The following is a 25,733-nucleotide window of genomic DNA, read 5'->3' on the forward strand; positions in this document are numbered from 1 at the left end:
TGCCCAGGCTCCATGAATATTCAGGGCCCAGGGGCCCAGCTCCACCAATGTTTGGGGCCGGGTCTCTCCTCTGCCTGCCACCCCCGCGTGCCTCCCGGCCCCTGCTGCTGCCCCTGGGCAATTTAAAAGGGCCAAGGGGCCCCCAGCCGCTGCCTTCACCACTGGCAGTGCAGCGGGACTGCCCACGTTACGGCATGGCCGCGGCAACACTGTGATGTGGCCAGCGTAGTCAAGCCGGGGAGAGCTCTCCCAGCGATAAAAATAACTATCCCGAATGAGGGGTGGCAGCTTATCGCCAGGAGCGCGGTTCCCGGTAATAAAGCGCTGTCTGTACCGGCACTTTTCAACGCCAAAACGTTTGTCGCTCTGGGGGGTGTTTTTTGACACCCCTGAATGACTAAAGTTTTAGTGCTGAAAGGTGGCAGTGTAGACACAGCCTACGGTGGCCTCCTGCCTGCCCGCTGCACACTGCTCTGGGAATTAACTTAGGCTTGAATAGAGACTGGGAGTGGATGGGTCATTACACAAAGTAAAGCTATTTCCACAGTTCCTGTTAACTGCTGGAAATGGCCCACCGTGATTATCACTACAAAAGGTTTTCTCTCCCACCCTCCCCCGCTCTCCTGCTGGTATTAGCTCACCTTTCCTGATCACGATCGATCGTTACAGTCTGTATGGTAACACCCATTGTTTCATGTTCTCTGTGTATATAAATCTCCCCACTGTATTTTCCACTGCATGCCTCCGATGAAGTGAGCTGTAGCTCACGAAAGCTTATGCTCAAATAAATTGGTTAGTCTCTAAGGTGCCACAAGTCCTCCTTTTCTTTTTGCGAATACAGACTAACACGGCTGCTACTCTGAAACCTAAATGTCAGGGTGGTTAAGCACTGAAATAAATTGGCCAGGGAGGTTGTGGAATCATTGGAGATTTTCAAGAGCAGGTTAGATAAACACCTGTCAGGGATGGTTTAGATCGGGGGTAGTCAATTATTTTTTGTCACTGTCTAACTTACTTGGTCAAGGTATAGTCAAGATCCAGACGCCAGAGAAAATAATAATAATAATTTAAAAAATGATAATAAAAAGTACATAAAAAGATTTTGCGTTCCATTCAAAAGAATCTGGTGGTCCGGATTTGGCCTGCAGTCCACCTATTGACTACCCCGGTCTAGATAATACTTAGTCTGCCATGAGTGCAGGGGACTGGACTAGATGACCTCTCGAGGTCCCTTCCAGTCCTACGATTCTATGAAAATAATGTAGTCCTTAAATTTCATCTGCCTCAACAGCTAGATCTTGTCTGTTCAGAAGAAAATGGGATTCTGAAAAGCAACCCTCAAGGTAACAGTTGTCCTAAAGGTTTATGAGTTAGAACGTGGTTTGGGAATTATTTACTCCTAAGCAAATCCGTGCCACTTGTTTTCCGATAGAGTGGTTGGTACAAAAGACCCACAGGCTGGATCACTGAAGATTAATCTCTGCACGTAAGCACAAGGCTGCTCTGTGTCAGACAGGTAGGGGAGAAGTGGCTGAGTTACATGGAGACTGAGAAAGCAGGCCAGATTTTCTAAAAAGCACCCAGCTGCCCCAAGTCTGACAGAGATCAGATTTTCCAAACAGCTCAGAACCCATGGTGCTGAACTCTTTTGAAAATCTGTCCCCTAGTAACCCAGTAGTATATGATTGCTTTGTTTGTGAGGAGCCTTGGCAGGTGGTCCAGAGGGAGAAGCTCTGGGATTTGAAGGGTCAGGGAGTCTGATGGGTGCTAGGGAGGTATCCCTGGGACCTGGCCCTTTAAGGGGAGTTGGGGCCCAGCCTCACCTGTGACTGGTTAGCTGATCAGTCTCAGCTGAGAGGTAGCTAGGGATCAGGTGATTATAAAAGCTGCACTATAGGCCAGTTGGGGGTGGAGGAGCAGGAAGGCTCCTGCAGTGGGGAGAGCTACAGGGAGTGGGTTGGCTCTGCTCCTGTGGCAGGCCATGGAGCAGGGGGACTTCCTGTAGGGGGACTGGTACAGAACATTTGGGAGCAGGGTTCCTCTGGCTGGAAGCTCTGGCCGGGGAGGACAGAGCCCAGTTTGTGGATGACTCTCAGGCAAATGGCCTGTGGAGTGGAAATCTGTAGGGAATTGAGCGGCCCCTGCAAGGGGGCCTTGGTTTAGGAGGCCAGGTTGCTTGATTCACTGCACTAGGTTTATGTGGAAGGAAAAAGGCTGAGCTCTGAGATGAGGGCCTGAAGCAGACTCTGGCCAGGGACTCAGGCCTTCCTGTGCTGACGGGATAGGCCAGCTGCCTATGCAAGGCTGTTACTGTCAGTGGGATAGAAGCAGACTCCCATTGCAGTGCAACCTCAGGCAGGAATGGAAGGAAACGCCTGAGGCTGGAGTTTGAGGAACATGGGGAGTGAGAAAACGGGAAGGAGGGCGGGAATGTTCTCAGCCATATAAACAAGGGGGGTGGGAGTTGCCTGGAGTTTCCAGAAACGTGAGATTGGTGATTCAGGGGTCACCTGCCACTTGTCAGCAAGTTAAAGAAGTATGGGCTGGATGAATGCACTAGAAGGTGGGTAGAAAGTTGGCTAGATTGTCGGGCTCAACGGGTGGTGATCAATGGCTCCATGTCTAGTTGGCAGCCGGTGTCAAGTGGAGTGCCCCAGGGGTCGGTCCTGGGGCTGGTTTTGTTCAATATCTTCATAAATGATCTGGAGGATGGTGTGGATTGCACTCTCAGCAAATTTGCGGATGATACTAAACTAGGAGGAGTGGTAGACACGCTGGAGGGCAGGGATAGGATACAGAGGGACCTAGACAAATTGGAGGATTGGGCCAAAAGAAATCTGATAAGGTTCAATAAGAATAAGTGCAGGGTCCTGCACTTAGGACTGAAGAACCCAATGCACCGCTACAGACTAGGGACCGAATGGCTCGGCAGCAGTTCTGCGGAAAAGGACCTAGGGGTGACAGTGGACGAGAAGCTGGATATGAGTCAGCAGTGTGCCCTTGTTGCCAAGAAGGCTAATGGCATTTTGGGATGTATAAGTAGGGGCATAGCGAGCAGATCGAGGGACGTGATCGTCCCCCTCTATTCGACATTGGTGAGGCCTCATCTGGAGTACTGTGTCCAGTTTTGGGCCCCACACTACAAGAAGGATGTGGATAAATTGGAGGGAGTCCAGTGAAGGGCAACAAAAATTATTAGGGGTCTGGAACACATGACCTATGAGGAGAGGCTGAGGGAACTGGGATTGTTTAGTCTGCGGAAGAGAAGAATGAGGGGGGATTTGATAGCTGCTTTCAACTACCTGAGAGGTGGTTCCAGAGAGGATGGTTCTAGACTATTCTCAGTGGTAGCAGAGGACAGGACAAGGAGTAATGGTCTCAAGTTGCAGTGGGGAAGGTTTAGGTTGGAGATTAGGAAAAACTTTTTCACTAGGAGGGTGGTGAAACACTGGAATGCGTTACCTAGGGAGGTGGTAGAATCTCCTTCCTTAGAAGTTTTTAAGGTCAGGCTTGACAAAGCCCTGGCTGGGATGATTTAATTGGGAATTGGTCCTGCTTTTGAGCAGGGGATTGGACTAGATGACCTTCAGGGGTCCCTTCCAACCCTGATATTCTATGATTCTTCCCAGCTGTGACCTTGGCCAAGTTTTGTGGGTTAAGGAGACGTTCAGCCCCTTTCCCATTCGGCTCTCAAGGGCATGGCCTCTTCTCACTGCCTGGAGCAGCTGGGTTTGGTGGGTGCTTTTTTTTTTTTTTGAGGGCTGAGGAGTAATGTCTAACTCAGAGCAGCATGTCGCGTGGAAACGACATAGGGGCCAGTTCATCCCTGCGCTGAGCTTGGCACAGGGACTGAGGGGGAGGTAAAGGTGGCTTTGTGCCATAGCCAGGCAGCCAGGGATAGCCTGGGCATAGAGCTAGCTCAGCCATGCACACTCTCCTCAAGTAGGACGGGGTGCAGCTGTTCCTGCTAGGGGGCATTCCTGGGCCTCTTCACATTAGCAGAGCCAGCACACAGGCCCAACACACCCATTACTTTGACCTTGGGAGTCTAATCTTGCAAGGAGCTGAGCATCCACAACTCCCATGGCTTCACCACCTTGCAGGATGGTGAACCTCTTAACTCTTAAAGTGCAGCTAGCTCTGGGGAGAGCACCCAAGCAATTAGGCTCGGGCATGTGAGATCCGGAAGGGGAAACATTTCCTCTCTGTCTAGTCCAAAGGAGAGGTGGAAAGTGATTTACAAAAACCTGCAACAAATAAGTGTCTGCTCTGCAGTGCTTACAGAAAGCTGGTGGCCTGTAAAATAGGCCAAACCCAGCTGGCACTATTCAAAAAGGGATAACTAGCCGAATTTTCCCCTCACCATTTGTGCCAGAGAATTGCGGAAGAAGTATTAGGATTGTCATAGAATATCAGGGTTGGAAGGGACCTCAGGAGGTCATCTAGTCCAACCCCCTGCTCAAAGCAGGACCAATCCCCAATTAAATCATCCCAGCCAGGGCTTTGTCAAGCCTGACCTTAAAAACTTCTAAGGAAGGAGATTCTACCACCTCCCTAGGTAACGCATTCCAGTGTTTCACCACCCTCCTAGTGAAAAAGTTTTTCCTAATCTCCAACCTAAACCTCCCCCACTGCAACTTGAGACCATTACTCCTTGTCCTGTCCTCTTCTACCACTGAGAACAGTCTAGAGCCATCCTCTCTGGAACCACCTCTCAGGTAGGTGAAAGCAGCTATCAAATCCCCCCTCATTCTTCTCTTCTGCAGACTAAACAATCCCAGTTCCCTCAGCCTCTCCTCAGAAGTCAGCAGGTCTAGGCTGGAGCAGAATCCCTGAGCAGGGCTGGCTGTTGTGAGATGTGACAGGCAAAAGAACGGGAATTTTCCAGCTGAGCCACTCTGAGCACAGAAGGGCGGAGGGAGGGTTAGCACAGCAGTTAGGGGTGTGGCTGGACTGAAGGAGTTCCCTTCTACCCCAGTGTTGGCACACACCTTCTCAGCCTATGCTTCTTTGTTCACCCAACACTTTTGTTGTTTTGAAGAAAGCTGCATTGGCCACTGTCGCCAGCGTTGTTGTGCTGAGCTGTGTCGGGAAAGGCTTGTGTGCAAATTTGGAGCCCAGTAGCATAAGGGCTGGGCTGGTCATAACCCAGGCGCAGTGCAGAAATCCTCTGCATGCTCTCTTCATGGAGTTTTGCCCATGTGCTTCTCTCCTGGCCTGATGTTATCCTCCCTTTCTAGTGCTGGACACCTGTTCTGTGCCTTTCTTCCTCTCACACACACGGCTCTGCTCAATAGGGACCCCCTTGCTGTTCCAGTACTGAGCTTCATATGATTGCCAAAGCCCCTGAGTCCTGACCTGCAGCATTCTGCATTTCTGGCTCTCTGTGTCCCAGGGGCAGAAGGTCAGATTGTGTAACAAGGTGTGGGATGTGGTCCAGTATCTATCCAGGACCAGGCGGAGAGCACAAAACTTGTTTCACTTGTGCCTGAAGCCAGAATATGGACCAGAGAAGAGCTAGTATGTTATAGCCCCTCTCTCCTATTGAATTCAAGTACTAAGCTTCAGGGTTTAATAGATTAAGTTCAATGTTTTATCCAAACTGACTCAACGTTATAAAAGCAATATTGAAACTAGGCTGTATCGGCTTAGTTGCTGCTGTTGCTAAGAGGGTTGTTGTCACGAGCAGATAGCTCTGAAACCCGGATTTATATTTGAAAATCTTCTACTCCCATTTCCCAGTTCGTTTGCGGAGGCAAGGGCTCCTTGGCATGGGAAATGATGGTGGTAGGGGGTCTCTTTTTCTTTTTTACAGCTGCTCAACAACTATGGGTAACTATGGGTATGTCTTCACTGCAGTTAACCTAGCTCTGATCCAGGTATTAGCCCAAGCCCCCCTTGTGTCCACACACACCAACCTTTACATGGTGTCACGAGGTGGCTGATCCCCTGTGATTGAAATAGGTCCAGTGCCCCTCTACCAGAGCAGGTGCTCCCAAAGGAGTCAGTTAACGAGGCAGGGCTGCACCGGGCTGTAAAGCGTCAGGGAGTTCAGTGAGATGAGAGCTAAAGGGGAGCTGCGGGGAGAGAGGGTCTCCTGCGGTTGTCCCTGAAGAAGGGAGATGGGGCTGGGGAAGAACACCCAACTGAACATTTTGTTTACCTTTGGGAGAAGGTAAGGAAGGCAAGCCAGGCTTTGCATCTTCCCCAGCTGCTCAGACCTTGCGGAGGTGGGGCAGTGCCCAGCTTAAGGCTGGGTGGAAGATTTTGGTTTTGTGTTTGGTTTTTGAGAACTTTGTTAACTTGATGGAGAAACCAGACCCCAAGAAGGGCTGCAATTGGCAGAGAGACAGTGTGGAGCTGGTTTAAGGAGCCCTGAAGAAAGGGAAACAGGAGGCAGGACACTACAGAGGCACCCCTGGCCACAAGTGGGTGCTAAGGTAGCAGCCTCCTTGTTACACCTGGGTTTAGAGATGCTTTAACCCTAGGTTAGCTGACCTTGCTGGGAGTATCGGTTAGAACCCAGGCTATACTTTAACTTGGGCTGGGACTAGGGTGACCAGGTAGCAAGTGTGAAAAATCAGGACAGGGGGTGGGAGGTAATAGGGACCTATATAAGACAAAACCCCAAATATCAGGACTGTCCCTATAAAATCGGGTCATCTGGTCACCCTAGCTGGGACCCACCCACTTTGTAGCGAGGATTCAGCTAAACCACTTTAGTTCTAATAGTTCCACTGCTTTCCCACAATTCCCCCTGAAGGGCAGACAGGTTCTCCCACAATTGACGCAGTTGACTGGGAAAGAATTATAGAGCATCTCGACATAGAACCCTGGGATACACCCCCAGTACACATGGGTGAGTGAAGCATCAGTGAGGTTCTGGAGTGTGGCTGCTCATACCCAGGCTAGGCCAACCTGGGTGCTGATCCACCTGGGTTAACTGTGCAGTGAAGGCATACTGTACAGTAACTCTAAGGCCTTGTCTACGCACACACGATGTACCACTTTAACTATAGCACTACAGTTCGAGCAGTAAAGTTGCCTTAATGTGGGTGCAGTAGAATAAGCACATTTATACCAGTATAACTGCATCCATGTTAGAAAATGTATCCGCATAACTATGGTGGTACAAAATCTCTGTGTAGACCAGACCAGATCTGTGGAAAGCATTAAGAAATCGTTGTTAGAATACTGGTTTTAGGTTTTGAGTTTGGGGACGCAGAGTGGAGTGGTAAGGTTGCTTGTCTGCCTGCATGAGGCTCCTGGTAAAAACAGGAGGTGCTGCGTTAAGGGAAATTGTATTTGTATTGTCTGTTCACGGTGAAGTTGTGTGAGGCAATGTGGTCCGTAGTCCTGGGCTCTATTCTAAGCTCTGCACCTCACCTGTCTTATGACCGTAGGCAAGTTGCTTTCCTCTTCTTTGCCTTAATTTTCCCCACATGTAATATGGCCTCCTTGTGAAGTGCTTTAAGATCTATGAATAAAATATTATTTATAAAGCTGGATCAAAAGAACTACTAGCCAGATAGGAGGAGAATGTCCTTAAACTTTTTCAGGCCCTGTAGTCAGACCTTCACTAATGACTGGAAGACTTGTGAAGTGCTGGGTTTCACAATTTAACATCTCAAAAGCAAGGTCACTGCACTGCAAAATGTGCTTTATGTGTTTGTTTGACAAAGGTGACTTAGGTTAGTTTTCACATATTCACTCGATCTCATATGTCGTTTGTAAATGTTAGACACCCTTACTGTTCTCGTTAGTACTGTACTTAGAATGTAAGGTCTTTGGGGAAGCAGCTGTCTTGTGCCCCGTGTCAGGGTTTCCAGGCACTAATAATACCTAGCTCTTATTTAGGACCTTTCATCAGTAAATCTCATACCGCTTTACAAAGGAGGTCAGTAGCATCGTCTCCAATTTAAAGGTGTGGAAACTGAGGCACAGAGTGGGGAAGTGACTGGCATAAGGTCCCCAGCCCGCCGGTGGCAGTCAGGAATAGAAGCCAGGTCTCCTGAGTCCAGTCCATTGCTGTATCTCCTAGGCAACACTGCCTTTCCTTATGCTAGTGCCATACAAACAACAATTTTCTGTATTATTATATTTTGTACAAGCCCGAGGAGATTCATTGCAACACTCGGCTACTGTATTAAATCTCTATGGAGAAATGAGGAGAGGCAGCAGATTTGTGTGTGCAAATTACAGGGTACCTGAGTGAGTGAGACACATCTGTACTTATTTTAATGTTGACAATATATTTATTTTCATGTTTATTCCTGGGTAAGAAAGTGTGAATAGGATCCTGGTAAACAGCCAGGCACATAGTTACTTACCAAGTATTTAGTAGCAAAAGGTCTTGTAATTTTCTTTAGTAATGACTGTGATTTCTTCCAGATGGAGTAGCAGCTCCCAGTTCTGTCACTGCAGAGCAGGGAGTGCCTAGGTTAGCACATGGTGAGCTATTGTCTCTTGAAAACCTGGCCTCCATTATTACTTTCGCCTGGCTAGGGATCTGAGGACGGATGAAATGTACATGCTCTGAGCTGGTGCCCATTAAAGCCTTTTAATATTCTTTCGTTTGTCAGTTACATTGGAATGATGCAAAGTCACTGCCGGCATCGGCCCAGCCGTAAATTGCTGCTGAGTTGCTTTTGTGTCGTTTTATGAGGCAGTATAGCTCTCTTGTGATGGACTTATCTTCGAAGATAATTATCTTAATTTTAATTCGTTTTCTGATGCTTGTCTCCGTCCCCAGCTGTGTGGCGCTGGCAAAACAGGCTGTGCACCGCATCTGTATCTTGGTGCTGCGATGGCTAATGATTTTTTAAAAATAAATTCAGAGCAGCTGTTGACAGGCCAAAGGGAATGGTAAATTATTGCAGACAAAGTGCTTTGTTGTACATCCAGCCACCTCTGCTGTTGCTCTAAGTCGAGGTGTGAAGCAAGCCTGTCTCCTCCCACTGAAGTGCAGAGGGCCTCCTCGGTACTGATCCTGCCTTCGTGTTGAGGGACCTAGCCGTGGCTTTGGCAGATTCAGCACTAGGTGGGGATGAACTGTGGAAGCTCAGCTAATGTGATTGTGCTCACTGGGCATCTCTGCTGTATGGTCTTTGTCACATTGTACATGAGCAAATCTAGTCAGGTATTTTCTTGGGAATCTTAAACTTCATAATGTTCTTTGGCCAGTTTCTTTCCTAATAATCTGGGGCAATGGTGTCTTGTGGTGTGATCAGAGCAGAGGGAGCCAGGACTCCTGGGTGCTGTTCCTGGCTCTGTGACCTTGGGCACATACTGTGCACTGCAGTTCGCTCAGCAGCGAAGTGGGCATCAGACTTACCAAGTGGGGTTGTGAGGTTAAATGCTGGAGCACTGCCTGAGGCAAAGAGCTCCAGAAATGCAGAATATTATGAGCTGTTTCCCAATTGTGTGTCTTTGAAGGCAGCACCAGTAGGAGAGGATCTATGCAAAACCACCGTACGCTCCCTGCTATGCAATCACTGCTATTATTAGGTACACTAACCTAGGACTTGGGAGACCTGGGTTCACTTCCCTCTTCTGTTGCTGGGTGACCTTGGGAAAGTCACTTAGTCTCTCTGTGTCTCCATTCCTCATCTGTATAATGGGGTAATAGGGTTGCCCTGCCTCACGGGTGCAGATGAGGATAAATCCAGTAAAGATTGTGAGGTGCTCAGATACCAGAGTAATGGGGGCCAATCAGGATCAGCGTCTCATTATGCTAGATGCTGTACAAATAAATTGTCAGGGATGCTGTCCCTGCTCCAAAGAGCTTATGTGCCGTTATTCTTGATCGGAGCATACAGAGTTAATAGTGGCATGCTCCCAGTTCCAATTTTCCTCCTGTAACCCTTGCTTTATTCCCAGACTGCTGCTCCCTGTTTGCTGTCTCTCCCAGGCCAAGGCTATCAAGTGCCAAAAATTTGCTGGAGTTGAACAGCTAGTTTGGATCCCCAGCAGAAAGCTCCCCGGGGCAGGCTGGAGAACAGGGGGCCTAGAGCCATAGAATTCCGTTCCATGTCTGTTGAACTCCTGTATCCCTTGGGTTGCTTTGATGTTTCTCATGGCTGTTTGTCACTGTCTTTATGCCTTGGAGGCAAGCTTCAGGACTGGGTGAAAGCATGTGCGAGGGTGATAACAGCCAGGAGAGTATCTCCATGAGCTGTCACCTTTGTGCAAAATGCACAAGAACCGATTTTGCTGCACAGCAGTGAGGGGAATTGAGCCGCTTCCTCAAGCTGGTACATTTGAAAATAGACACTGCAATGGTTTTAATCTAAGCCCGGCATTCACCGCTGATAGGGCTCCTTGGGGAGTTCCAGCTAATTGCTGCATAAAGGCAATGAGTTTATTCTGTCTGATGAAATTAATGAAAAGTACAATAACCATTGGTATATAAATACGGCACGACGTGAGCATTAGCTCTGAGGGCTGTGCATGGGTAGCACGCTCTGGATGTTCTAAATTGTAACGCTGCTGTAACAAGGATTTTGTTTCTTCCTGAATTAATTTTTCCCCTTTCAATCTGATCTGCAAACACTTGTAAATATTCCTTGCTTTGAAACGGCTTCAGTCCACATGACTGCTGCCCATTGGAAATGCAGGTGGCAAAGCTAAATGAAGCTAATTTCTCCTTTCTGCACTGAATGAACAAGGCTGGGGCAAGAATCAATTAGCACAGATGTTAATTTACTTTTCAACATTCCTTTCCCTCCGTATTTGGGCTGCAGGGAGGAAGATGAAGGTCTTTTTCCTTCATCCCCTCACCTTATCGCTTCCTGCTGGCCTTAAGGTGCTGTTTTTGCTGAATGTTGACTCTTTATAAACAGCACTGTGGGAATTCCTCATCTGTTCCCCTGTCAATGTCTCTAAGTCAACAAGTCTGAAGCATTTTTCTCACTGCCAGCCTTGGAAACTTATCCAAGGATCTGAGAGTTAGGCTGGGTTTTCCTCTTGCACATCAACTGTAATAAACGAGTCTGTAGGCAAGATTCTGATCTCAGTGACCCCTGTGTAACCTCATTGCATTCCTTTGATGTGCTCTGGTGTAACTGATTGGAACATAGGTTAAAGGGGAGACTACAACGGGTCATACTGAAAGGGGAACTGTCAGGCTGGAGGGAGCTTATTAGTGGAGTTCTTCAGGGATCAGTCTTGGGATCAGTCTTATTTAACATTTTCATAAATGACCTTGGCATGAAAAGTGGGACTAAAAGTGCTAATAAGGTTTGGGATTATGCAAAGTTGAAGGCTTGCCAATATGGAGGAGGATCAGAATATCATCCGAGAAGATCTGGAGGACCTTGAAAACTGGAATAATAGATATGAGATGAAATTTAATAGTGCAAGGGAATGCACTTAGGGGCTAACAACAAGAATTTTTGTTATAAGCTGGGAACATATCAGTTGGAAGTGACAGAGAGAGAGAAAGATCTGGGTGTATGAGTTGATCACAGGATGACTATGAGACATCAGTGTGATGCGCAGTCCTAGGATGCATCAGGCGAGGTATTTCCAGTAGAGACAGGGAAGTGCTGATATCATTATATAAGGCACTGGTGAGACCTCACTTGGAATACTGTGTGCAGTTCTGGGCTCCCGTGTTTAAGAAAGGTGAACTCAAATCGGAACATGTGCAAAGAAGGGCTACAAGGATGATCCGAGGAAAAGAAAACCTACCTTATTAGAGGAGACTCAAAAAGCTTGGCTGGTTTAGCCTAACCAAACAATGGCTGAAAGGAGATGTGATTGCTCTCTATAAATACATCAGAGGCATAAACACCAGAGAGGGAGAGGAGTTATTTAAGTTAAGGGCCAATATGGGCACAAGAACAAATAGATATAACGTGGAAATGGCCATTAACAGTTTTAGGCTTGAAATTAGATGAAAGTTTCAAACCATCATAGGAGTGAGGTTCCAGAACAGCCTCCCAAGGGGAGCAGTGGGGACAAAAAACCTAGCTTGTTTTAAGACTGATAAGTTTATGGAGGGGATGGCATGAAGAGATGGGCCGCATGGCATTGTAAGCAGTCTGCAACTGCTAGTAGCAAATATCCCCAGCAGCCAGAGATGGGACATTGGGTGGGAAGGGCTCTGAGTTACTACAGAAAATTATTTCCCAGGTGTCTAGCTGATGGTTCTTGTTGACATGCTCAGGATCTAACTGATCGCCATATTTGGGGTTGGGAAGGAATTTTCCCCCAGATCAGATTGGCAGGGACCCTGGGGGGTTTTCACCTTCCTCTGCAGCGTGGGGCAGGGTCACTTGCTGATTTGAACTAGAGTGGATTCTCTGTAACTTGCAGTTTTTAAATCAAGATTTGAGGATGTCAGTAACTCAGCTGGAGGTTATGGATCTATTACAGGAGTAGGTGGGTGAGGTTCTGTGGCCTGCGATTCACAGGTCAGGCTAGATGATCACAATAACCTTCAGGTCTGAGTCTATAGTCAGCAATTGTTTCATGTCCCATGTAGGGACCTGTAAAGGAGCCGGACTCACCCAGCAGCATCTCCTGCTGGTCATCCAGGACTTAGCTCTTTCCAACGTGGAGCACCGTCTGCAGGCCGGTGATCCGCACAGCTCTGGCCCCCGTGTCCCTCACAGACCCCAGTGCCCCTTTCTCTGGGGTTCTGCCCCCTGGCAGTAACCCCACACTCTGCCTCTGGGTCTCCCCTTCCTGGGGAACCCCCAACCCACTATCCCCACCTTGCCTCAGTCTGGGCTACTGCCAGTCATCATCAAGCCCCCGCTCTCTGGGGCAGACTGCCGTATAAAGGCCACTCATCGTAGGCAAGGGGGTTCGGACCTGTTGCCTTCCTCTGCCTCCCAGTACCTCTATGGGCCTTGGACCAGGCCCTACAGCCTGGGGAGTTGCCAGCCTGGAGCGCCCCCTCTCAGCCTGCTCCTTCCCCAGCACAGCACCACCCTCAGTACCTTGTCAGGCAGGCAGCCAGGCCCTGCTCTCTCCCAGCCCGGAAAGAGACTCCTGGGGCCTCTGGCTCCCAGCCTTTTCATACAGGCCAGCTGGGGCCTGACTGTGACGTGGCCCAGCTGTGGCTGCTTCCCCAGTCAGCCATCCCCAGCCACTGCCCTCTCCAGGGCTGCTTTTAACCCCTTCTATTTTAGGAGCGGGTTAGCCACACCGCTACAGGACCTAATAGGCTCCAGCTTGCTCTTCGTAGCTGCGTTGGCTCAGCAGGGTTCTGAGGAATAAAAGGTTAGCAGCAGTGGGTCTGGATTTTCCCAGGGAGCAGGTCTTAGGAATCACAGGAAGAGATTTTTACACAGTCACTTTCGGAGGAGAACCAGCATTTGTGTTGACCTAAAAATGAGTCTGCTCAGCTGGCAGATCCAGCAAACGGAATGAATGGAGGTGAGGTTTGGTGGTGGGTGGCGCTGAGGCTGTACAAAGGGAGCAGTGATTGGCTGCATGGAGGCACACCACTTCCTTTAGGGTGTTTTCAGGCTGTGGAGGCTGAACTGCAAGTAGGTTGTGAGAGGCTTTAAGTTTTGTTTAAGGGAGTGAGGCTTTTAGTTTGACAAACCAGGACAATCTCATTAGGAATAGCTGAGTGCCTGAAACACACATCGCTAGGGGCAGGCAGCAAAAACGAGGAGGCTAAAGTAGCTGGATATTTTGAATGATTCATTATAAAGTGGTTTTCTGGATATTTTCTTTCTAATATTTGTATTCTCCATAGCAGATGCAATACTGACTTATTAAAAAAACAGTTCAATATTTTGTATCCCCTAGGCGTGAAACAAAAATAGCAGCTAGAAAATTGTCACAAATTTCTGCTTTCAGCATTAAGTCGGAGCATGGTCTCTATAGACATGTTCCCTGCTCCAGCATCAGTCATGGGGGTAGTCGTCAGCCCAGTCCATTGTTGGGAGAAGTGTGGGTGGGAGAGATGCTATTACAGAAGACCAGAAAATGAGGCAATCAAGCACCCAATTAAAAACCAGACTTGCCTCCAGTGATCCATTTGAGGTATTCAGTAGCTTCCGGTGAGATGGGCCTGTTTGAATGAATAAACATTTCTGTTAATTTTTAAAGCCCTGTTAGCTCTAATTCGCTATCATTTCATTGTGACGTGAACACAGATGGTTTGCAACTGGAATGGGATCTCAACAAGACATGCTGATTCCACCTGCAGTGGTTAATAGAAGAGGAATTAATACAATGCATGTGGTCCAGGATCGCCTTTGATACCGATATTTCCTGTGCTCCCTTGCTGCATCTCTGATTCCCATTCTATGTGAGTCTCTGCTTTGACACGTGGCTTTGTCTCTCCTGTGCCACAGAGTGACTAAAGAAGTAGATGCTGCCTCAAAAGAAGCCAAATCCTTTCTGAAGCAGCAAGAGAAGGAGAAAGTGCAGCCAGCGGCTCCTGCTTCCCTTCCGACAGTCTCTGGGTGAGTGCATGTGTTTTACATCTAGGGGGTGCCTGAGTCTGTGGGGAGGAGGGAGCCCCACTTAGTGAGTAAGGCCCAACCCTATGCTGTTAAAGTCAAAGGAAGCTTTGTATCAACTTCAGTGGGAGCAGGACTGAGTGCTGGAGGCCTGATTCTGAGAGGCGCTGAGTATGCACAACTCCCAGGACTCAGTAGTTCTCAGGATCAGGCTCTAATTCTGTTGTTACACCATCTTGTCCCAACAGTGATATTTCTATTACTGATCTTTTTGTTCTGGACCCCTCACCTGGCTGAGCTAGAATGTTACTCTGAGCGTTGATTCTGCTCAAGCGGCGAACTCTGGGATGAGCCCAGCTCTCATTAAAGGTCTGAAGGAACTGTCAGATCCACTCCATGGATCTGTGACGCATGTCCTTATGAATGACTTGAAAAACTCAGGACAACCTTCTTCCCTAGCTAGGGCACAAAAGAAATATTCTTGCCAGCAAAAAGAAGTATTCTTGCCAGCAAGTTAAAGAAGTATGGGCTGGATGAATGGACTATAATGGATAGAAAGTTGGCTAGATTGTCGGGCTCAATGGGTAGTGATCAATGGCTCCATGTCTAGTTGGCAGCCAGTATCAAGCGGAGTGTCCCAAGGGTCAGTCCTGGGGCTGGTTTTGTTCAATATCTTCACTAATGATCTGGAGGATGGCGTGGACTGCACCCTCAGCAAGACACTAAACTGGGAGGAGTGGTAGATACGCTGGAGGGTAGGGATAGGTTACAGAGGAAATTAGAGGATTGGGCCAAAAGAAATCTGATGAGGTTCAACAAAGGCAAGTGCAGAGTCCTGCACTTAGGACGGAAGAATCCCATGCACTGCTACGGACTAGAGACCGAATGGCTAGGCAGCAGTTCTGCAGGAAAGGACCTAGGGGTTACAGTGGACAAGAAGTTGGATATGAGTCAACAGTGTGCCCTTGTTGCCAAGAAGGCTAATGGCATTTTGGGATGTATAAGTAGGGGCATTACCAGCAGATTGAGGGAGGTGATCATTCCCCTCTATTCGACATTGGTGAGGCCTCATCTGGAGTACTGTGTCCAGTTTTGGGCCCCACACTACAAGAAGGATGTGGAAAAATTGGAGAGAGTCCAGCAGAGGGCAACAAAAATGATTAGGGGACTTATGAGAAGAGACTGAGGGAACTGGGATTGTTTAGTCTGCAGAAGAGAAGAATGAGGGGGGATTTGATAGCTGCTTTCAACTACCTGAAAGGGGGTTCCAAAGAGGATGGATCTAGGCTGTTCTCAGAGGTGGCAGATGACAGAACGAGGAGCAATGGTCTCAAGTTGCAGTGGGGGAGGTTTAGGTTGGATATTAGAAAAAACTTTTTCACTAGGAGGGTGGTGAAGCACTGGAATGCGTTACATAGGGAGGTGGTGGAACCTTCCTTTGAGGTTTTTAAGGTCAGGCTTGACAAAGCCCTGGCTGGGATGATTTAATTGGGGATTGGTCCTGCTTTGAGCAGGGGGTTGGACTAGATGACCTTCTGAGGTCCCTTCCAACCCTGATATTCTATGATTCTATGATTCTTTGTGTTTGAAGAGACCTAAAATGAGTTTGATTGGAATGTGGGTAGAATGAAAACCACTACATTGTTATTTCTATCAGCTTAAAGCAGGTTTAAAAGGACAGTTTCTTGGTGTGAGTTAATTCCGATATTAACTAGTAGAGCTTGAGTTCTTCAGCATCTGCAGCTGGATCATCACTCTGAAATTATCCATCTGAATATTATCTTGCCCATTAGCTAATTTGGGGAAATGTAAACATAGACCACTATGAGGACTTGTAATGCTCCTTGGATGAGTCTGGTCCTTAGAGAAATGAATGTGTATATAAGGTTAGTATTGTCACTTGTGACAGAATCATGGAATAGCATGCTTGTGATGTAGGGCAGTCTTCACGACAAAGTTAACTCGGGTTAAGGGTTGCCTCTAACTCGAATCCTGTCCACACACATGCACCCTTCACTGGAATGTGGGTGCTTTGAACTCGAGTTGGCTGCCTGTCAGGAGATACAGGACTTAAGTGAGCACAACTTGTCAGCTGTTAACATAAGCAGTGTGCAGCGTGGGTACAGATTAGCACCTCCTGCACTGCCTCCCCACAGTTCCCTCTGAGTGCCAAGAAAGGACAGACAAGTTCTCTCACAATACACTTTGCAATAATGTGTAGTGTGACTCAGTTTACTGGAGTGCAAAGAATCATGGGATGTGCCCCCAGAAGTTTTAGCACCCCACCCAAATATATTGAGTGAGTAATGACAGGTTTCAGAGTAACAGCCGTGTTAGTCTGTATTCGCAAAAAGGAAAGGAGTACTTGTGGCACCTTAGAGACAAACCAATTTATTTGAGCATGAGCTCATGCTCAAATAAATTGGTTAGTCTCTAAGGTGCCACAAGTACTCCTTTTCTTTTTGAGTGAGTAATGAGGGCACTCCTTTAAAACTTCCTGCTTCTCGAGTGAATGAAATGGGGCCAGTTGCCCATCACTAGACCCCCGCCCAGTTGAGCGAAAAGACCAGAAACAGCCTGCTGAAAACATAAGCCGAGGTTGACGAGTTGGGTGGCATGCCAGCAAGGGGAGGCATGTCATGCATGGTCTGGCGTTGTAGAGTAAAATTTAGCTGCAGTTTGTGGCACAGCCTAATGACTTGACACAGCCAAAAGCACTTCTGACATCCCCTTTGCTGGCGTGTATGCCCCCAAACACTCTAAACCCTACAGCATACTGTCATGATGGCAAATACGTAATTTTATGGGGCTTTGTTTAGTTCAGTGTTTGGAACGAGCTCAAGTCGGAAAAAATCAAAGGGCACTAGACTGTTGCAAAGGCAATCTATGCAAGCCTCTTACAGGTCCAGTGTGCACTGCTCTAATATCCTAATATCCTGCTGCCCTAAGCAGGCTTCCTGGTAGACTTTTGCTGTACGTGATTTTCTTTGTACATGTCACTGGGGATAATCCATCCTGGTGCGTTTGCTCCGACCATCCATTGGGACTCTTTCCTTTAAGCACGAAGGTAAACATGCTTCAGAGAATTCTGCTCCCAGTTTGGAAACCAGCCAATATACTTTCAGGTAAGAAAATAACTAACTGGCCTGATTTGTGTCTTTAAGCCAGAATAAGGCACCTTTACATTAAGAAAATGCACTCAGTGCCCAGACAGAGTCTGAGCAGTGACTCCATGTTTCTGAAGTGAGGATCTCCAGACTGCTCTGACATGACAGCTCTATGTGTGAGAGAAGGAGCCGTCTGGTTGAAGATGATAACACGGCCCTTTGTCTGGTCTGTTTAGCACACTGTGAGCTCTTTGGGGCAGGGACTGTCTGCCACCTGTGTATTACATCACCTAGCACAGTGGGGCCCTGATATTGACTCCTGTCTCTAGAAGCTACTGAAATACAAATCCTCAGTAATTAAAGTTGTGCTGTGGTTGGAGCCTTCAGAGTAACTGTAATTGTAAGAGTAACTGATCAATGAGCCCAAAGAGGAGCATGTGTCGGTTGTGAAATGACCTGCTCTTTGACTGGATTGTACTTTTAGACCCCTGAAGTGTAAGATACAGTTCTAATAATGAAGAGTGGATTCTCTGTAGGCTTTTCCTCCCTCAGCCTGCAAGCAGTTTGTTTTGATTCTGCATGCAGCCAGCCTGCCCCATATTTATTTATTTTCCTTTATCTAAACAGCTTGAAGTAATCCAGGAAAGCAATGGTAGCAAAATCAAACATCCTGTTCTCATCTCCACATTAGCAAGCCCTGGTAACTAACTGGTCCTGGGGAAGGGACACTTGGGGCTGAAAGTGTATTTCTGGCACGCTTGACATCCACGCCAGATGTGCTATAAAAAGCAATGGTTTACGGTGGGTGGGGAAGGAGCAGTTCTGGAGAGGAGCAAACTAAACACTTGGCTTTAATTAAAGCCAGGAATAAAAGGCAACCAACCCTGTTCCCTCAGCAGGGTTTGTTGACAAGGTGAGTCCTTGGGAGCCCTGCTCTTTGGTTCCCATAGATCTGGTGCTTCCCAGCCTCTTCCTTATTGCAGTCCTGATGCATTAGAGTTGTCCCACAATGATGCCCTGGCTTCTGAACTACGATTACAGACAACTGTGTGGATGCCCCCGGTGATGTTCGTTAGCGGTTAGCTGGCAAGGTTTCAGACTACCACTTTACACCACTTACCTGGTTGCAGTACCATGGCAGTGCTAGTTTGTTAGGATTTACGGTCACTGCCACAAGTGTCAGCTAGCATTAAGAAGGCCTTCCAGACCTTCCATGTATTTGCCATCACTAAAATTGGGCAAGGGCTCTCAGCCATAAAGTGCCATGCCAAAAAGCCACATTGTTTTTCCTGCAGTATTTCTTACAGCTGTGCATCTGAGCTCACACTGGGAAGCCGTTACAGTCTGTCTAGTCAATAACATGCATGTTTAGCCTGTCCCTAGTAGTCTTTGGTGACACAGTAGAGCCTTCGTGGTCTACAGCATGAGTACTCCATGCTCTTAAAAAAGCCCTTCAGTATGCAAGATGAGGACATAAAATGAAGGAGGAACCTCCACACAGGCTACTGGAATCACACTGCATGTGAATAGCATTGACTTCAAACCAAGGGAGTTCAGCGAAAGACTGGAAAAGATCATCCCCTAATATCTGTGCCCCGACACTTCCTTGTATCTTCCTCCTCACCTCCATATAGGCAGGTGTGATCTTTCCTGACTCCCCTGCCTTCCACTGGGTCATGTGGCTGCATCCCAGCAGAAGCGCTTCCGGGGCTTGTTTCCTCCTCAGCCTTAAAGGTAGTGGGAGGAGCAGTTTTGAGACTCTTTCTGGGAGGATGTGACTGGGCTGCATCCCAACCCCCCTAAATCTCAGCTAAACTTGCTCCCCAAGCGGGGCTGTTCCTAAGGTTTCTTTCCAGGACTCCTCTGCCTAGAGATGCCTCCAGCCTGCTTTAGATCCTGGTTGGAGCTAATTGGACCCAACCCTCCTCATCGCTCAGAGATAATTCCTCTGGTCTTAATGGAGCATTTTAGCATCTGAGCCTGGGGTGCCTCAGTAGAAGAGTCCCAGGATTTTGGTGTCTGCCAGTCTGCTGCAGAGGACGTGCAGCAGTTTGAGCACTGGAGGGGTGACAGAATTGTCCATTTTCGGAGTGGATGTTGGCTAAGGCAGGCCAATGCTACTACACCGTTAAAACTGGAGCAGCAAAGAATGCTGTCCCTCATGGCTACCACATGCTACGGTGTGCCTGGAACACTTTGCTGATTTCACAGCAGCTTCATCTGCCGGTGAGGAGTGAAAAAACGGTCTGCCTGTAACCATCACACTGGCACAAAGGACACAGAGCTCATGCGTGCTTGGACTTGATTTTCTTTTTAATAGTGCGCTGTGTAATTGCACCGCTGAGTCCTCACTAACATTTTCAAGAACCTTGCCTGTGCCCCGACCGTGCTCTAGGGGGCAGTATACACACAGCTAGGCTGAGAAATCCTGGCTCCTTGCACCGGTGCCAGCTGTCTGGAGGCAAATAGTCCAGGACATATATTTTTCTTCTCATAATGAGGTGAGGCTGCCAGGGTGCGACTTGTGCCCCACAGCTAGTTTTTACATATTTCTTATTAATTCCACTTGGGTCTGGAAGATTCACTATTTTCAGTGTGACATTGGCTTTTCCAATGGAGCGAGCTCTATACAGGTCTCTGGTCTGTTTTTATTATTGTCATTGTTATTTCTTTGCATCTCCCTGGGCACTTTCTAATTATTCCTTGTTAGTTTCTGCTGACTATTAATTTCTTGACTGACTCCTCTTTGATCCATCAGGGCTATTGTTTTTTTTAATGTTACACTTTTGTTTGTTTATTACATTGAGATTAATTGCCACCGAAGGAGCAGCGTTTAAAGGCTGGGGAAGAATGGATGTCATCAGCTTGTCTAAACATGGGTGTAGCTGTTTTATAATCCTGTTTAGGGCATTCCAAGCAGCTTGACCCCTTGAGCATCCTCCTGTTGAAGTCACTGGGAGCTGAGTCTGCTAGCACTGCACAGGATTAGGCCCTAGCTGAGACTCTACTAACTGGACCAGGTTATTGTTCAGGATCTCCTCCTCCCACCCCCCAGTTCCTACTGTGGGGTTGTCATTAAGCATTTTCTCAGGACTGCGGGAAAACTGGGGGAGGGGAGTCTCTGAGTTTGGAGAGCTCTCTTGCTTCCCTTCTTTTGTGTTTGATACATTGGGCTCAAAGCAAAGAATGCAGCAAACATCTTCCTCCAAGAGGGAGCTCACAGATCCTCATTCTTCTCTCCCTTGCCCACGTGCAGAATGGGTAAAACTCCACCCACTTGGATGGAGTGATGCCTGAGTCACAGCAGGGTGAGATGAGAATCAGGCCCCCTGGCGCTCTGCCCTGCTGCCGCTTTCGCAAGTGTGTGTGGTGAGGGTTAACTTTGCTTTGGAGGCTTCTTGGCTTAGCAGAGCCCAGGTTGCTCTGTGCCTCGTATTTCTTTGCCTTGATCTGGCTGAGCACATTCCCCAGGTCGAACTAACTGGGATCAGCTGTTTCTTTTCCTAGTCTTGTCTAAGCTCAGCAGAATGGAATCTCAGCTATCTGAGGACTTAAACTCTCTAAAGCATCTGTCTTATAAAATACAAACAACCCGCTCCAAACTGGGTCCTTTGATAGTTCTCTGATGAAAGTTGGGGGGCAGTTTTCCCTCCAGGCAGCAGGGGTTCTGAGAAGCCTGCTCTCCTCTACTTTCATCTCCTGTGTCACGTGCATTTCTCTCTCTCTGAGATCGGTTATGGAAACTAACTGCTAGTGGAGCTGGCTGTATTCTTATTCTGGACCATTTGCAAACATGCAGAGGGAGCCCCCTGTATCTTCTCATGCTGGGCGTTGTATTGGAATGGGAAGTGAGGGAAAGCATTGCCTAATGGCTAAAGCACAGGACTGGCAGCTGGGTGCTAATAGTTCCTTTGTTTCAAACTGACATGGCTTAGGGCAGGGGTGGTCAAACTTTTTGGCCGGAGGACCACGTTGGGATTGTGAAACGGTATGGAGGGCTGGTAGGGAAGGTTGTGCCTCTGCAAATGCCTGACCCCTCCCTGTCCCCTGACTGCCCTGACCCCTATCCACACCCCCGCCACCTGACAGGCCCCCTGCCCCATCCAACCCCCCACCCCACTCCTTGTCCCCTGACTGCCACCTCCCAGGACCCCTGTCCCTAACTGTCCCCCCAGGACCCCACCCCCTATCCACACACCCCCGCTCCCTCTCTCCTGACCGCCCCCGCCCCGAACCTCTGCCCCATCCAACTGCCCCCTGACTACCCCCCAGGACTTCCTGCCCCTTATCCAACCTCCCCCTGCCCACTTACCATGCCGCTCAGAGCAGCAGGACAGGCTTATTGGAAATCCTGGGAGGTGGGCAGACACAAGCTGCGCTGCCTGCGTGGCTGCGGGGGAGGAGGGACAGCAGGGGAGAGGCTGGGGGTTAACCTCCCCAGCCGGGAGCTCAGGGGCCAGGCAGGACGGTCCTGCGGGCTGTAGTTTGCCCACCTCTGGCTTAGGGTCTCTCCACCAAGGTTGGGATGCAGTCTGTTCTGCTTTTGTAGTGCCTCTTTCCTTATGGACATGGTGCATATTTCCTTCACAGGAAGACAATGTTTTACATTCTGCTTTCCTCCAGTTAACATCTGGGAGCCTTTCAGGCAACAGGAAGCCACATCAATCGTGTCCTCCCTCTCAGAATATAAACTGGGATAAGAAAGGGAGAAGCTGCACCATAGTGTGATAAAGGCACATCCCTGACTGCAGCATATCTAGCATTCCACCAAATGGCCTTTGTCTTGAATTCCTTCTCTTCCCCGTTCGGCTGTAGATAGCCTGGCATAGAGAGCACTGGCTAGGTGACACTGTCAAGTCCGCTTGTTCTCTACACGATTGTTTTGCATCCAAGGTTTTACTCTCTCCTGCTGGCTACAAGTTTAGAAAATGGAACTGATCGGGTTGGCTCGGGTGGCATTTTGAATGAAGTCGGCTTCTTGGATTGAGTTGTGAAACTTGTTGGCTACAAGTGCTGACTTCTTCCTTCTGGGATGAACATGTTTGAAATGTGGTTGCAGATCTTGGGGGGAACCTGGTTAGGGCTTTAGAAGGGACAGCAGTTAATGCCTAAGAACTATAACCACTTAACTTGGCAGCAGTCTGTGCAACTGTTCTTCTCCGTTTCAGAAAAAGCCTAAAAATGAGCTAGCAAGTGAGCTTGTATCTGCGTTTAACCATGGGGATTTCCTCTTCTCGTTTGCAGCCGTGAGGATCATTAGAATGGCTGGGTCTCACTTGAGCTCTCCTTGGCCTGGCTTTAGGATGAAACAGGATGTTGCCAGTCCAGAGCTTCCGTGAAATACTCCAGCGTTTTCACTCCCTCCCCACACCCCTACCTCCAGAAGCATTGCACTAAGTTTTCTCAGCTGCCCACCTTCATGTTCTAGAACAGGGCTGGGCAAACTTTTTGGACTGAGGGCCACATCTGGGTGGGGAAATTTTATGCAGGGCAGGGGGTTGGGGTGCAGGAGGGGTGCAAGGTGCAGGCAGGTGGCTTAGGGTAGGAAGTTGGGGGGCAGGAGGGGTTCAGGCACCAGCCCAGGGCTGCTTACCTAAAGCGTCTCTGGGGTGGCAGCGGTGCGCACCGGGGCCAGGGCAGGCTCCCTGCCTGCCTGCCCAGGCCCCATGCCACGCCACTCCGGAAAGCGGCTGGGACCAAGACCCTGCGTGGCCCCTGTTGGAGGGTGGGGCACAGGGCTCTACGCGCTGCCCTTGCCATGCCTCCAGGTACCTCCCCCAAAGCTCCCATTGGCTGCGGTTCCCCATTCCTGGCCAATGGGAGCTGCAGGGGGCAGTGCCTGGAGGCAGGGGCAGTGCCTGGAGCCCTCTTCCCCCCCCCCCACCGTGGCCCCGGAAACGTGGTGCCAGCCGCTTCTGAGAGTGGCGCAGGGCCTGCGGCACCATGGGGGGCAATCTTGCGGGCCGGATCCAAAGCCCTGAGGGGCCAGATCCAGTCTGTGGGCCGTAGTTTGCCCACCCCGTTCTAGAATTATACGAGAGTCAGGGTGTTAGAGATAAGCCACCTGGAACATGTCCAGCGCCCTGTGCTGATCGGCTCTGCCAAACCACAGGGGGATTTATTTCCCATCCGGCTGAGTGAGCACTTTCAAACTCTTCCCAGCGCTTTGGGGTCTCAGCCCATCAGGTCTGTTGCCGAGCGTCTGGAATTGCTGACGCTCTGCTTGTTAAAGCAGATTTACTGCTGAGGATAGTTGCCATATTAACAGCCCCTCTGTTGAGCCAGGTAACAAGTACAGCCTGGGCGCAAGCTTCCCCCTGCCAGCATGCCTCAGTCCTGATCTGGAGGGGCCTGCAGCTAGAACTCAGCGGGGAATTCGGTCTCTCATTTATCTCGGAGCACCTCTGCTGAAGAGCCTGTTCGGTTCGTGATGTGTATGGCATGGACCCCGAGACTGAGACTCCCCAGCAAGCTTCACATAAGCCTCCAAGCAGCTGTCTGATGCTTCCAGTCTTTCTTGACTGCTGGCCTGTGGTAGATTGAAATCAGTGATTTCAGAGATCTTGGAGTCATCGTGGATAGTTCTCTGAAGGCGTCCACGCAGTGCGCAGCAGCAGTCAAAAAAACAAACGGGATGTTAGGAATCGTTAAAAAAGGGATAGAGAATAAGATGGAGAATATCTTATTGCCCTTATAAATCCATGGTACGCCCGCATCTTGAATACTGTGTACAGATGTGGTCCCCCCATCTCAAAAAAGATATACTGGCATTAGAAAAGTTTCAGAAAAGGGCAATTAAAATGATTAGGGAGTTGGAACGGGTCCCATATGAGGAGAGATTAAAGAGGCTAGGACTTTTCAGCTTGGAAAAGAGGAGACTAAGGGGGGGGAATATGATAGAGGTCTATAAAATCATGAGTGGTGTGGAGAAAGAGAATAAGGAAAAGTTATATACTTGTTCCCATAATATAAGAACTAGGGGCCACCAAATGAAATGAATGGGCAGCAGGTTTAAAACAAATAAAAGGAAGTTCTTCACACAGCGCACAGTCAACCTGTGGAACTCCTTGCCTGAAGAGGTTGTGAAGGCCAGGACTATAACAGGGTTTAAAAGAGAGCTGGATAAATTCATGGAGGTTAAGGAATGGTGTCCCTCACCTCTGTTTGTCAGAGGGTGGAGATGGATGGCAAGAGAGAGGTGAACCTGTTAGGTTCACTCCCTCTGGGGCACCTGGCATTGGCCACTGTTGGCAGACAGGATACTGGGCTGGATGGACCTTTGGTCTGACCCTGTATGGCCATTCTTATGTTCATATATGAAATGGCCAAGGGACCAGGCCCTGGTTCAGTTTAATAATGTGAATGGTTTCCCTTTTCCCAACAGCTACAGGAAGGCTGATGGGAGACCCCAGGCCTGTACAGAGTGTAAAAAGGCAAAGTAAATTTGTCCTTCTATTCCTATAGCCGAGGGGGCTCCCAAACAGGAAGCTCTCTCTGATTGGAGGGGAGCTTTTCCACCATACCATGCTGCTAGGGGTGTGGTATGCAGCATGCCATGGTACTTGTGTTCCGATGGGTGATCAGCTGTAATACTTCAGAAGATATTTGGAGCACGTTTGGCAGCGATGAAGGGGTTAAAAATGAAAAAGAAAAGGCTGCTGTAGATTTCAGCTCATGGATTTCCTAATGCAAAGCCAGTGGGAATTCTGCCAAAAGCTTTAATTTCCCCCCTCCTGGCTAGAGGCAGGCTAACCTTTCCGGCATTTAAGGAACTCTGTCCCTGCCACTGCTGTTTACTCGGAGAAGCTTTTCAAGGAGGCGGAGGTGTGAACTCATGAAAGAGAAGGGTATTAAACGGGTTTGGGAGAGGTGTGAAAGGGGTGCTTTTTAAACCAATCCTACTGCTTGATTGCGTGATGGCTGGCATGAAGCATGACCATCTTTACATCATGCAACCGTCTCGGTGCAGCGTCTGGAACAGCTGTTCAAGGCGATCTGATAGAGCATCTAGTGCATAGGGGAGCTCTGTATGGATCGTGTGGTTTGGGGACTGGATTGGGCCTCAGGAGATCTGGGTCAGTTCTCAGCTTTGCCACAGACTGCCTGGATAACCGTGGACCGGTCACTTAATCCCTGTGTCTCAGTTCCCCATCTGTACAGTGCTAAACTCCTGCCCGACTAGAGTAGATTCTGCTTAATA

At 48.7% G+C, this 25,733-nt stretch overlaps 1 protein-coding gene across 2 annotated transcripts in view; it reads left to right on the top strand.

Moving 5' to 3' along the window:
- Nucleotides 1-25,733, top strand: part of CFDP1 (craniofacial development protein 1) — a 128,396-nt gene that overhangs the window by 37,231 nt on the left and 65,432 nt on the right. For both annotated transcript variants that reach the window (XM_048817104.2, XM_048817103.2), the window contains exon 5: nt 14,319-14,429. In XM_048817104.2, the coding sequence (XP_048673061.1) occupies nt 14,319-14,429 (111 nt within the window). The remainder of the gene's footprint in view (nt 1-14,318; nt 14,430-25,733) is intronic.

Source organism: Caretta caretta, chromosome 12, assembly GCF_965140235.1.
Source record: "Caretta caretta isolate rCarCar2 chromosome 12, rCarCar1.hap1, whole genome shotgun sequence".
Taxonomy (NCBI): Eukaryota; Metazoa; Chordata; order Testudines; family Cheloniidae; genus Caretta; species Caretta caretta.